The sequence below is a fragment of the Musca autumnalis genome, unplaced genomic scaffold, assembly GCF_047663935.1.
Source record: "Musca autumnalis isolate F117 unplaced genomic scaffold, ASM4766393v1 scaffold_3, whole genome shotgun sequence".
Taxonomy (NCBI): domain Eukaryota; kingdom Metazoa; phylum Arthropoda; class Insecta; order Diptera; family Muscidae; genus Musca; species Musca autumnalis.
Window position 1 is genome coordinate 29,156,612 of NW_027411866.1, and position 16,583 is coordinate 29,173,194.

Consider the following 16,583-nt stretch of genomic DNA (forward strand, 5'->3'; position numbering starts at 1 on the left):
ATTTATTTCCAAAGCTTCAGGAAATAATAAACTTCTAATTTCGCATTTATTTTAATTGGTAATTTGATAAGTGCAGCGAGAGTTACAGAGCGAAGATTGAGTTGAACACCTTACTAAAGTCCTTTGGTCCCTAGTCACTCTCAATCGTTCAATCCCACGGCGGCCGATTCTTTGCACTGCATTGACTCGAAGGAATCTTCACCAGGGCCGTTACCTCAACAACTATGTGTTTTTGTTCATAATTATCATTATCATGGGAGGCATTATATCTCGGAATGTCTGCTCCGAGCTATTTTAGTCTGGTCTCCCCTACTAAAAAAAAAACCGCATCGTTCCTGAAATTCAATTGCAAATTGCGAACAACATTTCGATGGCTACAAAGCTTTGCGGAAGGGTTGTACAAGAAGCGGAGGAAGTGGACTTGCCATCCTTAGCGACTCAAGTGAGCAGGGATCATGACTCTAGTGAGAATGGAACAGCAAAGTGTGGGACTGTCAAGGTAGAGTTTTTTAATGTGTACATTAGGGAGACCCGAAAATATAAAATTTCCTTGTTTTTTTGATTTCCTACCCCCAAAAATTATTTCCATTGATCCAAAAACCTTATATATGAAATTTTTTGGCGATTGGTTAAGGTTAACTCGTGCCCGTGCGGTTTTTGTTTCCATAGCAATTTGTATGGAGCCAAAGGCGCATTTTCACCAAAATTCTCCGATCGATAAAAACTTTACCAGTTCATTATTGTGGCTAAAAAATGATTTCTACAACAAATTTTGAGAATCGGATCGGATTTTGAGATAACTATATAGGGCCCTAAATACCCTAAATCGGCCAAATTTGCATATTGGAGCTATATCAAAATTCGATCACCCTAATGTACACGTTCTGGAGAATTTTGGTGAAAATGCGCCTTTGACCCCATACAAGTTACTATGGAAACAAAGATCGCTAGGTTGGCACGGGTTAACCTTAACCGATCGTCATAAAATTTCATATATATGGATCAAATGGACAAAATTTGGGGGATAGGAAATCCAAAAACAAGAAATTTTGTTTTTTTGGGTCACCCTAGTGTACATACTGCCGATGGATAGTTGTATCCTGTTATATGTATTTTTGATATTAGTTCCCTTTTGGAGGTGCTAGGGGACTTCGATGCTTGTCATAAGCTTGGGCATTCCATCCTATGCAATGACTAGAGGGGAACATCGCTGCCAGAGCAAATTGATAGCTTACTCGAAGATGAAATCAGATTGCCAAAACCCGCCAGGCATCACCATTATGGTTCCCGGTCTGTTAAATGACGCGTCCAGGCAACCCGTCATTTCCCTTTGCTCTGACAGTGTACCTATTATCGTCTCTGTGGGCAGACCATTCGACTTCATAACCTCTGACCGCCGTACTTTTCTGAACCATGGAAATAGGGTTCAGACAATTTACCAATAGCCGCTTTAGAGAGCTGTCTATTCTCTCAGATCCTCAAGTAGCGGAGAGACATACCTGCTGGTCAATACCCGAAGTTAGAATTGAAGCGGCTACATAGTCCGGATCTCGATCTAGGCTAACACAACTTGTGTTTGCCTTGACAGCATTTACACTGTACCTTTTTACTGACTGCGCAGTGTGGATGGTATCCAAGACTCCTTGATAGGCTCGCTGATATTGATATTCTCGTTTGGACCATTAGACTTCTCTCTCTCTATCTCTAGATCAATAAGGTCAGGAGACATGCCTCAGTAGGGGAAGCCTTTCCACTAAATCGTGACAGGGATACTCACGGTAGTAACACAGAAGCAGGTACTGCATCAATAACATCTTGTTGTGTTGATGTACAGGTAAAAATTTCGTATTTTAATGAAGATGGCTCATGCCGCATAGCCTACCACAGACCGGTCTATTGCTTTATAAGGTGCCAAAAAGGTGTCTTTGGCAGCACCCCAGGCCCCAGGTGCTGCCGGCCAACGACTTGAGAACGTTGTTCCTACTTGTGATCTTGTGCAGCTTAAACGAAAGACTTATTTCTGCTGTCGAATGTTGCACCCAATAACTGTTTGTGATCGAAATCATGACACCACAGACCAAAATCTTCAGGGGAGCCTCATTCCAGCCGATCACTATGTCGGCTGTGGGGTGTGAAATTTCAGAGATATAGAGGTTAAAGAGTTCTGGAGTTCATCACGCACATTTGCTAGTCCCGTCGCCTCTGCTGGGAAATTTGGTCTGATGTCGGGTATTCGCCGAGCAGTTACATACATGCGAAGCAAGCAGCTGCGCCAGTGCTGATGTCTGCAGTGATGATGTCCCAGAAAATTCTCTCATCTAAACGAAGATCTGAGGGAATGGTCAGAGTCAGTTCTTCTATAAAGAATATCTTCAGCTCTTCTATAAAGACTCTCTTCAGCTCAAATACAAAAACTGCCGTCAGCTAACCTAAAAGGACTCCTTTCAGCTAGATAAACACACCCTTCTACTCGTCTATAAAGACGACCTTTAGCTCGTCTATAAAGACGACCTTTAGCTCGTCTATAAAGACGACCTTTAGCTCGTCTATAAAGACGACCTTTAGCTCGTCTATAAAGACGACCTTTAGCTCGTCTATAAAGACGACCTTTAGCTCGTCTATAAAGACGACCTTTAGGTCGTCTATAAAGACGACCTTTAGCTCGTCAATAAAGACGACTTTTAGCTCGTCTATAAAGACGACCTTTAGCTCGTCTATAAAGACGACCTTTAGCTCGTCAATAAAGACGACCTTTAGCTCGTCTATAAAGACGACCTTACGACCTTTAGCTCGTCTATAAAGACGACCTTTAGCTCGTCTATAAAGACGACCTTTAGCTCGTCTATAAAGACGACCTTTAGCTCGTCTATAAAGACGACCTTTAGCTCGTCTATAAAGACGACCTTTAGCTCGTCTATAAAGACGACCTTTAGCTCGTCTATAAAGACGACCTTTAGCTCGTCTATAAAGACGACCTTTAGCTCGTCTATAAAGACGACCTTTAGCTCGTCTATAAAGACGACCTTTAGCTCGTCTATAAAGACGACCTTTAGCTCGTCTATAAAGACGACCTTTAGCTCGTCTATAAAGACGACCTTTAGCTCGTCTATAAAGACGACCTTTAGCTCGTCTATAAAGACGACCTTTAGCTCGTCTATAAAGACGACCTTTAGCTCGTCTATAAAGACGACCTTTAGCTCGTCTATAAAGACGACCTTTAGCTCGTCTATAAAGACGACCTTTAGCTCGTCTATAAAGACGACCTTTAGCTCGTCTATAAAGACGACCTTTAGCTCGTCTATAAAGACGACCTTTAGCTCGTCTATAAAGACGACCTTTAGCTCGTCTATAAAGACGACCTTTAGCTCGTCTATAAAGACGACCTTTAGCTCGTCTATAAAGACGACCTTTAGCTCGTCTATAAAGACGACCTTTAGCTCGTCTATAAAGACGACCTTTAGCTCGTCTATAAAGACGACCTTTAGCTCGTCTATAAAGACGACCTTTAGCTCGTCTATAAAGACGACCTTTAGCTCGTCTATAAAGACGACCTTTAGCTCGTCTATAAAGACGACCTTTAGCTCGTCTATAAAGACGACCTTTAGCTCGTCTATAAAGACGACCTTTAGCTCGTCTATAAAGACGACCTTTAGCTCGTCTATAAAGACGACCTTTAGCTCGTCTATAAAGACGACCTTTAGCTCGTCTATAAAGACGACCTTTAGCTCTTCTATAAAGACGACCTTTAGCTCTTCTATAAAGACGACCTTTAGCTCGTCTATAAAGACGACCTTTAGCTCATCTATAAAGACGACCTTTAGCTCGTCTATAAAGACGACCTTTAGCTCATCTTTAGCTCGTCTTTAGCTCGTCTATAAAGACGGTCATTAGCTCGTCTATAAAGACGACCATTAGCTCGTCTATAAGAACGACCATTAGCTCGTCTATAAAGACGACCATTAGCTCGTCTATAAAGACGACCATAAGCTGGTCTATAAAGTCGACCATTAGCTCGTCTATAAAGACGACCATTAGCTCGTCTATAAAGACTCCCTTCCGCTCGTCTATAAAGACTCCCTTCCGCTCGTCTATAAAGACTCCCTTCCGCTCGTCTATAAAGACTCCCTTCCGCTCGTCTATAAAGACTCCCTTCCGCTCGTCTATAAAGACTCCCTTCCGCTCGTCTATAAAGACTCCCTTCCGCTCGTCTGTAAAACTCCCTTCCGCTCGTCTATAAAGACTCCCTTCCGCTCGTCTATAAAGACTCCCCTCCGCTCGTCTATAAAGACTCCCTTCCGCTCGTTTATAAAGGCGACCTTTATTTCATCTAAAAAGACCACCTGTAGCTCACCTAAAAAAACACCATTAGATCGTCTATAGAGACGACCTTTAGCTCGTCTATAAACATTACCTTTTGCTCGTCTACAAAGATTCCCTTCCGTTCGTTCCGCTTGTCTATAAAGAATCCCTTCAACTCGCCTTTAAGGACTCGCTTCATCTCGCCCTTTAGCTCGTCTATAAAGACGACCATTAGCTCGTCTGTAAAGACGACCATTAGCTCGTCTATAAAGACGACCATTAGCTCGTCTGTAAAGACGACCATTAGCTCGTCTATAAAGACGACCATTAGCTCGTCTATAAGGACGACCTTTAGCTCGTCTATAAAGATGACCTTTAGATCGTCCATAAAGACGACCTTTAGCTCGTCCATAAAGACGACCTTTAGCTCGTCTATAAAGAGGACCTTTAGCTCGTCTATAAAGACGACCTTTAGCTCGTCTATAAAGACGACGTTTAGCTCGTCTATAAAGACGACGTTTAGCTCGTATATAAAGACGACCTTTAGCTCGTCTATAAAGACGACCTTTAGCTCGTCTTTAAAGACGACCTTTAGCTCGTCTGTAAAGACGACCTTTAGCTCATCTTTAGCTCGTCTTTAGCTCGTCTATAAAGACGGCCATTAGCTCGTCTATAAAGACGACCATTAGCTCGTCTATAAGAACGACCATTAGCTCGTCTATAAAGACTCCCTTCCGCTCGTCTATAAAGACTCCCTTCCGCTCGTCTATAAAGACTCCCTTCCGCTCGTCTATAAAGACTCCCTTCCGCTCGTCTATAAAGACTCCCTTCCGCTCGTCTGTAAAACTCCCTTCCGCTCGTCTATAAAGACTCCCTTCCGCTCGTCTATAAAGACTCCCTTCCGCTCGTCTATAAAGACTCCCTTCCGCTCGTCTATAAAGACTCCCTTCCGCTCGTTTATAAAGGCGACCTTTATTTCATCTAAAAAGACCACCTGTAGCTCACCTAAAAAAACACCATTAGATCGTCTATAGAGACGACCTTTAGCTCGTCTATAAACATTACCTTTTGCTCGTCTACAAAGATTCCCTTCCGTTCGTTCCGCTTGTCTATAAAGAATCCCTTCAAATCGTCTTTAAGGACTCGCTTCATCTGGCCCTTAAGAACTCCGTTCAGGCCTCCTATAATGACATTATTCGGCTTGTTCCCAAATACTTTACCGATAATACCAAGTCAAGTTCTATTCTACAAATCTTAGCTACTTTGCCCTAACCTATGTTTATTTTCTAAATATGTTCTAATCCTATTTAAGCCATTTATTTTACTATAATCAAAAGATGAACGAAGATGAATTTTAAGATGAAATGGAATGAGGCAATAGAGAATTACAACAATAAATATTAACCTGTAAAAACTACAAAGAAGAAGAAAAGGATATACATTTGGTTTTGCGGAAAGAAAAAAAGAACGAGAGAAATATATTTACGAAATTATTTCAATTACAAGGAAATATTTCTCTTTAAAGACTATCTAAAATAGAGTTCTAGAATTTTTTTAGAATTTTTTTCTAAGTATAAAAAATATGTTAACCTCAACTACAAAACACTGGGGTTCAAAAGTTTTTTTTTTAAATACATTATTGTGGTTCCATCTCTGTGAAGCAAAACTTACCGTGGTAGTAGTCCCCTTATTGTGCTGGCTGACATTGGCGGTGCCATCAGCAATTCATCCATCATTAGCTCGGTGTCATCGTCATCATTCAAGGAGTTGCTTGATTTTGTGGGCGACTAAAGAATAAAGATTTTACAGTTGGGGTGGGAAGCTTCCATTTATGTCAGTCATAACTTCTTACCGAGTGTGTATTTTCCGAATTGGCCATGTGCATATCATCATTATCCCCACCACTGGTGGGTGTGCCCCATACCTCTTCTCCCGATGTGGCTCCCGAGGTACATTCATCCATTTGTTCCTCTGGATCAGAGGTGAGGGCCGGTCCCGCACTATCTGTCTGCTCTTGATTCCATCTACCTAAATATTTATCAATAAATGCCCGAGATTCCTCGAAAAATGACATTTTCCCCGAAACAAAAGTTGAGGCACGACTGGTCCATGCACTTGAGTTGGATGTGGTGGAATCCAATAACGAACCACTTGCCTCTTCCGTGGAATATATGGCCTTTGTTACCACCCGAATTTCATTATCCAATTCAATATTATCCGCCCTGGCCTTGTCCATTAATTCCTCATCATCGTCATCATCTACTTCCACATCATCATCATCATCGTCGTCATCATCATCTTCGTAATCATCATTATCCACCCTATCTTCAGAGGGTAATTTTTCCAAACTTGACATGGTACCATAGCGTCTTAAGGTATTTGACATGGGCCTATATGGCGGTTCCTCATCCAAAGGCGATTCATCACAGGAATCCTCGGGTATGTTTTCTATTACCGCCTGATGTCTCGGGATGTTGCTTATCAACAGATTTGTGGTACTCGAAGTGGCGGTGTGGGAGTTATTTGATGACAAATGAGAGGTGTTATCCCAAACATTTGTTGAAGTCTTTGTTAGAACAGAGTCGGGTGTGGCAGGTACTATGGCAATTGTGGGTACAAAACCACCACCATTTTCACCATAGCTGTTAAAGTTTTGTGTAGGTGTGGGCAGGGGTGCCGTGGGTGTGGTCATGTTCAAAAGTTTGGCTGTGGGAGTTAACTGGGCCAAACCAATGAGCATTAACGACAGATCATCATCTTCATCCTCATCCGTTCTGGGCTGATTTTTAGCTTTAAGTGGAGGAGGACCAGGTGTGGGGGATTGTTTCTTTTGTTCATCTTGTTGATGTTGTTTTTGGTTACATGTACAGTGACAAAATCTGTGAGGATCTTCTTGCGGATTTTGTGAAGTTTCTTGTTGTTGATGTTGCGTATCGGGAGATTTTGGCATTTTTGGAGATTGCTTGGGTGACTCCAATAGTTTACAGGTTTTCAGCTCAACTTCCTCGGGACTCAGTGTGGTATTGGCAAAATCCTCTGGCAGACAGTTACAGTGGCAGGCCACAAATTGCTTGGATTTTGTGGAACTGCTGGCCGACCTATCCGATTTTGGTGTTGAGGGAGTTTTTGGCGATTTTGTTGGTGTTTTGGGGGAGCGAGGACTTTTTTCAGGGCTCTTGGAGGGACTTTGTGTGATTTGTACCACCTTGGCGGTTTCACTGAGGGTAATGCTGGTCTTAATATGACCCTCCTTGAATCCTTCTTGTGATTCATCTACTTTGGCTTGTTGGGCTGAAATGTCAATGAATTTTCTAGGTGGCGGTTCAGGTTTGCTATGACTATCCAAATTCACAAGCTCTTCATATTCATCCTCCCCCGGCTCTCTGCGTTCACAATGGCCATTTGTTAGAGGCGTGGAAACCTCATTGCTTTCCTCCTCTAGAATTCGTAAATGATGGACCCTTCCGGTGAGTTGCTGCCCATTGGACTTTCCACTGGCGGCGGCGGCGTTGGTGTCTGTTTCCTGATTTGTGGTGGTGGTTGCTGAGGTTGTGGCATTCGCCTCCAGTTGGGTGCTACTGATGCTTGTGGTACTGGTGGTGGAACTGGTGGCTGAACTGGTCGTAGAACTGCTGGTGGCTTCGTCTGTGTTGGCCGTTTTATGCTGGCCAATCTTTGCAGATGCTGTGGCAAACCCAGTGTCGCCCTCGTCCACTGTGGTCTCTGAGGGACAATAATTATCATCGGTTAGCAACTGGGCCACATCGCTCTCGGTGTCATCTACATCGTCACGATTACTACTGCGACTACTGTGGTCATGATGATGATTATGATGATGCTGCTGCTTGTCTCTGGGAGGTTTTGCTCCCGTTACCGTACCCGATGATATGCTAGTTATACTACTGGCCCGACTGGCACTACCATTACCATTGATTTTACAACAACGATGTGGTGATGATTGACTATGCTGGACCTTAAGTGAATTACAAACTAGACCTGATTTTTGCATTGAGTTTGGTGATAGGGGACAACTGCTAAGTGGATCTTTTGCCTTGAGGTCTTTTTCAACTTCAGTTGCTTCTTTGTCCTCTTCTAGTTTTTCATGTGCTTGAGTTTCGGATGCATTTGATGGAGCTAAGGCGTTTTTGGGATTTTTCTGACAATTTTTATGGCAATGACGACAAACAGCTAATTTGTCTAATACAATGGGGCTTGAACGTACAGTTATCTAAATCGAATGGAAGCAACAACAACAATAACACCAAACATAAAATGTAAAAAAGAGAAAATAAGATTACCTGACTATCTGAGGTGGTGCTATGCGATTGACTTATTTGACTAAGAGCTTCGCAGTGTGAAACATCACTCATACTTAGCTCATCAACTCCGCTCAAACGTTTACCACCAAAATTGGGCCTCGCGGTGAGGTGGCCATTTTCTTTGGCTAAATTTAACTCTTGGGTACGTTTTTCCAGCTGTTGACGTGTCCAATAGGTGATGCGTTCATCACCTTGTTCATTTTGATTGGCATCGGTATCGGTGTCTGTATTGGCCTCCACCTCCAATTGGTTTTCGGGTATAAAACGTGATACCACCAAACGAGCCTGTTCCTGTTGCTTATCCAGCTGGCCCTTCATCCAGTTGGCTAAATGCAAGGCACTTGACTTAGAGGTGCCAGTTTTGTTTAAGATACGGCATTTTTCATCTATCAACTTTTCAATTTGCTCCGATACCTGGGGTGTGAGGCGATTGTTCTGCAGAGAAAAAAATATTTTATTTAAGAAAATAATTAAAAAATTAAGTCACAATTTTTTTTGGAGAAAAAAGGCAAATTTTTTATGTTAAAGAAAATTGTGATGGGCTCATACCAATTTCTTCTATTTTTTAATTTTATGTATTAAATAATTTAATGTAAACTAATTTTTAAATTAACTACAAGAAACCAACAAAAAAATTCTTTGCTTATAAAAACGCTTGTTTTGTTTTCATTGAAAAAACGCTTAAATAATTTTTTTAAACAATTCTGTTTTGGTTGTTTGAGACCATCACTATTTTCTTAATTTTTCTAAGAAAATGATTTATTTTTATAATTTTTGTGACTTAATTTTAAAACATTTTTTACAATATATACCTTCTTCTTTCATTAGCGAACCTTTTTTTTCTAACAAATAATCAAACTTACAAGCGTTTTTATTCAAAGAATTTTTCCTCTTTATTTTAAATAATTTCTTTTGTTTTCATTTTCATTTTGTTTTTTTTGTGTTTAAAAATATTGAAATAATAATTAAAAAGTTAAGATGATAGTGAAAATTAGGCATACTTTCTAGCATTACTTTTCAAAAATGTGAATTTGAATATAAAATATTTAATGCTATAACAAATTTTTAATATGACTTATTAATAATAATTTTAACTACTTGTAATTTAACAACATTGTTTGAAAATAGTTATTTTTGGCAAATAATTATATTCTAATATTAAATATAGGATGGAATTTGTCTAACAACTTTGGTCAGTAATAGTTTTAGAATAGTTGAAATAAAAATTATTCTATGTTACACCACAGAAAAAATAATAATAATAATTGTAACAATAAAAACTAAACTAAACTTAAAAATGGATAACTTACAATTAAAAATTTGTTACTAACAAAATTTAGATATTTGTTGAATGCCACAAACAAGTGATAAATAAATAAAATTTTAATAATAGAATTTCGTTCGTATCTATCTAATTGACATGTGCTCTGTCTGACTGCTTCTCAAATCGCCGTAATATTCTCTAAAAACTTTAATCATTCATTTTATTGTATTTATGTTATTAACATAAAGTATTATAACAAAAATATAATATTTTAAAATGATAAAAAACCGAGCTAAAGAATTAATAATTAAAATAATATTTGTGTACCCTTATATAAAACTTGCGCCTCAAAGTATGCACAACAATTAAAATTTCTTCAATGTCAATGAATCTCATACAAAATAAAAACACTTTTTGGACATTGTGTGTGCCACTTTTGTAAGGGTCGTCTTTATGATTATCGTCTATTATCGAATATTTGTGCAGATTTTAAAATGAAATTTCAAGTGATCGAATATCCGACACTTTTCGTTTTATTTTACGCCTTCACAGCGTACTTTTTCGTATGAATCCATATAATTCCTCCATGCAAAAACCCTTTCATCATAAACCAATCGTGAATTAAAGATGCCTCAGATACATGTTCTATTTGACAGTAGCTACAACTTTGTCTCAGAGAGAAAATCAAAACTCTAAACGCTTTGCAAAACATGAGCCACGCAAAGTGTTTCATTTGGCAATCAATGCCCTAACTTTTGGGTGCTCATAACAGTAAAGGTTGATGAGACAGGGAAAAACGGCGAGACCAGTGTCTTCTCTTTTTTATAACGTACAGAACCGTTCCTTGACCTTGCTATTTTGACCTTTAATAACCATCCATAGAGAGAGATGTCCCAGAGAGTTGTTTACTGAAATCTTTGCTAAATTATTGTGGTTGATTATTTTCTTGAATTTTGAATGGTTTAGTTTCTATGGAGCAGAAACCGAAAAAAAAGATTATAAAAATCGCATTTGTTTTGCAGTTTTGATCTTAAGGAACCATATCGACAGAGTTCGTATGTTCTAGAAAGTTATTTATTAAGATCTAAGGTATATTTGTGTGGTTGGTTGTTTGCTTCAATTTTGATCGGTTTGATATTTGTAGACGAAAATCCGAGAAAAACTTATAACGGAAATTTGACCTGGACGATTTTGACCTTGAAGATGAGGTTGAATGTATTTTATACGTTCACAATTATTATTCTTTAAGATGAAAGCTGCAAAATGTTTAGCAGTGTAGAGAATATGAGCCTGACAAACTGATCCCTTTTGACATCAAAGCCTCAGGCCTTTGGGGCCCATAATCTCGGATTTCAAAGTAACAGGGAAAAACGCCGGTACACGTGTCTTCTTATTATTCGTCTTCTATTACACTGCGGTGTCAGAATATGGTTAATTTTCCATGACCAAAAAAAAAAAAAAATTACACACAGCGTAATCAAAAATGATTCTAAAATGTATGAAAAGAAGCTGATTCTAGCATTTAATTTAAGTAGGTACCTTGAATTTAGATACAAAAGTCATAATATTGCTAAAATAAGGTACATTAAGCATGATAGTTGTTTTTAACTTCGCACTATAGTGCAGTATATCTATGGCATAAAGAATTTAAGGGTAACATGACAAATTTCTGACATTAACCTACCTCACCCCTATCATAGCGTAGGCGCCCCACCCCTTACATATTTCATAATATGAATATATAGACATTTGTAGTTGCTTTTTTCATGCAATTTATTGGTATGTCTATTCTTCAGTAGTTGTCTTCTAACGGTATAAAATATATTTTTGATATCACAGAAGGTAAAAAAGATATCACAAAACATAACTACCTTAATTATTTTTCCCAATACCCTGAAAACACAAAACCGCGTGCGCCCGATATCATACCTATGACACAACTGGGATATGATAAATCTCCGTTAAGCTTACAATTTTGGCCTTAACAATTTTGGCCTTGTAGTTTGTGAAAAATTGGTGCTGACGTAGCCTCTCCAGTGGAGAAGGCCGCCCATGTTACCATACTTGCTTTATCTTCTTCTTCTTTATTTGCCTATTCGATTTTCGAATGTTGGCGACCAAAATGCAAATATAAGAATATTATTACAATAGTTTTATATTATCATACTTAAATTATTAAATATTGTTTATAATATCGGCAAAAGTCTCTCTGTTTCTGGCTTCGCTTAGCAGATTTATGACATCACGTATGCCGGTCCATTCTTGGATGTTGTTGATCCATATAAGTTGTTTCCTCCCTCTAGTAGGCCTTCCTTCAATGTTTACACGGAGAATACTTTGCAGCAGTTTGTATTTCGGATTTCTCATAATGTGGCCCAAGTATGCCGTTTTCCGTCTCTTTATGTTGTTCAGCAGTTCTTTTTCTTTATTAAATCTTCTTAGAACATCATTATTTGATATGAATTGTGTCCATGATATCTTTAAGATGCGACGATATGTCCACATCTCAAATGCTTCCAGTTTTTTCATATCTACCGATTTTAAGGTCCATGTTTCCATGCCATACAATAGGACAGACCATACATATGTTTTCATATATCTTATTTTGGTTTTTAAGTTTACATTATGGCTTGTAAAAACTTTTTTATATTTAAAGAATGTGTCTCTGGCCATTTCAATCCTGCAGGCTATTTCTTTAGAAATGTCCCATTCGTCGTTGATTATCGCTCCAAGATATTTAAAGCTTTGGACTCTTTCCACATTTATTTCATTAATTTTTAATGGGGCCGCATTAGAATATGTATGATGTTTACTGATGACCATGTATTTCGTTTTTTTGATGTTAATTTTAAGACCGTATTTTTCGCTGCAAGTGGTCAATCTGTTAACCAGTTCTTGAAGTGCTGTCATATTATCGGCTATGAGAGTGGTGTCATCGGCATACCTTATGTTGTTAATGAACGTTCCATTTACATATATTCCTTTCCGGACACCATTTATTGATTCTTGGAATATTCGTTCAGCGTATGTGTTGAATAATAGAGGAGACAGGACACAACCTTGTCTAACACCTCTGGAAATATTAATATTTTCGGTCAATTCGCCATTGACGTTGACTTGCGCTGTTTGGTGCCAGTACAAGCTTTTTATGAGCTTCGCGGTTCCCATCCCATCTTTAAACCCAAACTGGCTAGTCCCCATTGCCTTTTCACATTTCATGTAGATTCTGGAGTGAATAATCTTCAGAAATATTTTGAGTGCATGGCTCATTAGGCTAATTAGTCGATAGTCATTGCAGAATTTTGGACGACTTTTTTTAGGGATGGTTATAAAAGTTGATGTGAGCCAATCTTTGGGATATTTACTAGTTTCGTAAACGTAGTTAGAAAATTTTCGTAAGAAGGTTTACGTTATCACCTTCAATTAACTTTAACAATTCTGAAGGAATCTCGTCTGCTTTATACAGCTACCAATTATTGAGGGGTTACTCTCATGTGATGTCAAAAAGTTGATACTATTAGATAAGCTGTTCGATAACATGAAGCAAACAATGCTTTGGATACAAATAAAATATTGAATTATAATCTGTGGAGGTCAATCTTAAAATGAGCTGTAAAATTCCGTTATGGTTTAGTGGAAGAGTGTGCAAAAACGTGTGATATCTGCGATCAGCTTATTGTCTACTTAGTTGATCTAAAGACATTTTTTTCTGAGAGAAGTTTGTAACTATCCACTCCCAAGTCAGCTTTGAATTTCTATGGTTATATGGGTTACATCTGACAGCCGGCGGTTCACATAAACTAGGGTGCCAGTGGGAAAGTATTCTGTCCTGTCTTAATGCTGCATTTGGAGTTAGAACAGGCTTCTTTCGTGTGTCTACAGTAAGACATATTATGGTTGTCATAACCAAAAGCATCATGGCCACGGCTGGAAATATTTTGTTGTTCTGGAGAGGGTTTCTAAAAATAACAAGTAATAAGTGAAAACTAGGTTAAGTTCGGCTGGGTCGAACTTTGTATACCCTCCAACATAAATTATATTGGAACCAGTTTCAGCCGAAAATTAGGCAGTACTGTTCTACAGGGGCTATACTGAAACGTGAACCTATACCGACAATTTTGTACAGAAATATTTTGTAGATCCAACGAATTCTAAATAATGTGAGTGAGAACAACATCGCTAAAATCTTTCTGTTCACCATCTTACGATCCGTTACGAACGAACGTCGGTCTTGAATAAAGCGGTATGCTTTATAAATTTTATTGGAAAGGGGACACTGGATACTAGAAGATTGCGAAATCACCAGTGCATATCCCACTGACGTAAACGGGGTTGTTCAGTGTTGGTAGCCCGGTTGTTAAGCCAACTTGCCCATGAAACGAAAGCAAGAGTAATAAATCAACGAAATACAACGATGACGACTTTTAGCTTTCGAAAAAGGAATATGATTGGAACATGGAACGTTCGTTCACTTTCGAATGCATCAAGACTTCAACAAGTTTGCAAAGAAATGGACAGGTACAAAATTAATATACTGGGGCTTTCAAAACATGGTGGTTTAGAACACGAGACACGTGGACGCATCCTGCACACTACTTCATCAGACGGAATAGAGTAGGATTTCTTATACCTCGCAATATAATGCAGTGCTAAGCCCCAACTTAGCTAGATGAAGAAGATATATAAGATAACTTTAACCGAGAACTTGAAGACGCAATTGCAAAAATCCCTAAAAGAGATATATTAATGGTTTTAGGTGATTCCGCTTACAACCATCCGCTATTGAATCCCATGAGAAAAAAATGGAGGGGGTGGCGAGATGCGCAGTAGATATGTTTCATGTCTGAACAACTAACTTTTAAAACACAACCACCCGCATACGTTAGAAGATGTCAATACTGCTTATAGGATAGCACCAAAGAAAACTATTGGACTCAATATCCAATATCAGCCCACGGAACAATCCACACCAACAAAGACTGCACAAATATCGAGTGCAATTGGAAAACTCAAAAGTCATAAAGCCGCAGGACCTGACAATATACCCCCGGAACTTTTTTAATACGCCGCAGATGTCTTAAACCCCATAACACAGCCCATAGTTAGTGAAGCAGGGAACACTAACCATATACCATCGAAATGGAAAGAAGGTGTAAACTGGAGGGGAATCACTCTTCTAAACACCATCCAAAAGTTTCTCGACTTTATAATACATGACCGAATCAGCGCAGTATTAAACCCACAATTGAACAATGTGTGGAATTCAAGACCCCTATATCTACTATTTGTGGACTTTGAGCGGGCATTCGATAATCACAATAGAGAGGCAATATGGGATATTCTAAATGAATATGGGCTCCCCACTAAAATCATAGACACCATCCGAGAGCTGTACACAAATGTAGAATGTAGCGAGTTAAACCCAAAACTATTCCACATTTTGCCATTCGTAACCGTGTTCGTCACGCCTGTGTCATATCTCCACTTTTCTTCATACTTGTGATCGATAGTGTCCTTCGCAAAAAAATCAGAAACTCAAGATGGCATACAATGAAAAGCTAAACGACCTGGATTACGCTGATGATATTTGTATCACGAGCCATTCCCAAACCAAAGCAAAATTAGAAAGGCTAATGCAAAACCAATTGGACTCAAAATCAACATGAAACTCATTCGCCTGAAACTAAAAACACACACAACCCTTAATGGTAACACCGTCCGACAATTAAAAAAAAAATGCGTTACACATGAAGCAGGCTATATACGTCTGAAGCTATAGAAAAAATGGAGTAAAATGACACTTAAGATTTTTGTTTTCTCATCCTGTTGACCTTTTAAAGGACATTCAAATTTCAAAGGACAAAATTTTTTAAGAAAATATTTTAAATATTTGTATTTTAAATATTTGTGTCATATTAAAGAGGAGATTACTGGATTTATATAATAATTTTCATTTATTGCATTCAAGGATAACAAGGACATCAAAAATGTCATTGAAATTGCCTACAAAACATGTTTATCTATATCATTGTGTGACACGAACAAAATTTAAAAAAAAAATACGTAAAAACCCTATTCTGACACCGCAGCACGATAGAAGACCAAAAATAAGAAGACACATGTCCCGGCGTTTTTCCCCATCACTTCCACTTTCGCGGTTATGAGCCCCCAAAATTTCGAGGCCTTGTTGTCAAAAGGGATCATTTTGCCATGCTCATATTTTCTAAACCTCTAATAATTTAAGTTTCTCTCGGAGGCAAATTTGTAGCTCTTATCTTCAAGAACCAAATCTGAACACATAAAATCTAGAGTTGTGTAGTACCGGAATGAACTAGTTCCAAGGAACTATTCCGGACAAGGAACTATTGGAACTATATCCGGCTCTTGCATGTATATAGTTCATTTTGTTCTTCTCGTTCCTTCAATTTAAAGCCTAAGCCGATCATTCGTCATTGCTGTTTTTCGCTGCAATTTATTTATTTTTATGTCATTCATCCACCAAACCATGAAAACATTTCGGTCTCGGAACTCTTTTGGAACAAAGGAAACAAACAGAACAGAGAAGAACAAACAAACGAAAGAGGAAGATTCGTTGAACCGTTTCGTTCTCGGAACTATTTGGAACGAAAAGAACCATGAAAGAGAACGATTCGTTGAACTATATCGGTCTCGGAACTATTTGGAACTATGGAACTATATTA

The 16,583-nt window shown here is 38.6% G+C and overlaps 1 protein-coding gene across 1 annotated transcript in view; it reads right to left on the reverse strand.

Moving 5' to 3' along the window:
- PsGEF (Protostome-specific GEF) overlaps positions 1-16,583 on the reverse strand; it is a 255,745-nt gene that overhangs the window by 16,508 nt on the left and 222,654 nt on the right. The window contains exons 9-11 of the mRNA XM_073975346.1: positions 8,598-9,053; positions 6,152-8,527; positions 5,971-6,086 (exon numbers count right to left, since the gene is read on the reverse strand). Coding sequence (XP_073831447.1) covers positions 5,971-6,086; positions 6,152-8,527; positions 8,598-9,053 — 2,948 coding nt within the window. The remainder of the gene's footprint in view (positions 1-5,970; positions 6,087-6,151; positions 8,528-8,597; positions 9,054-16,583) is intronic.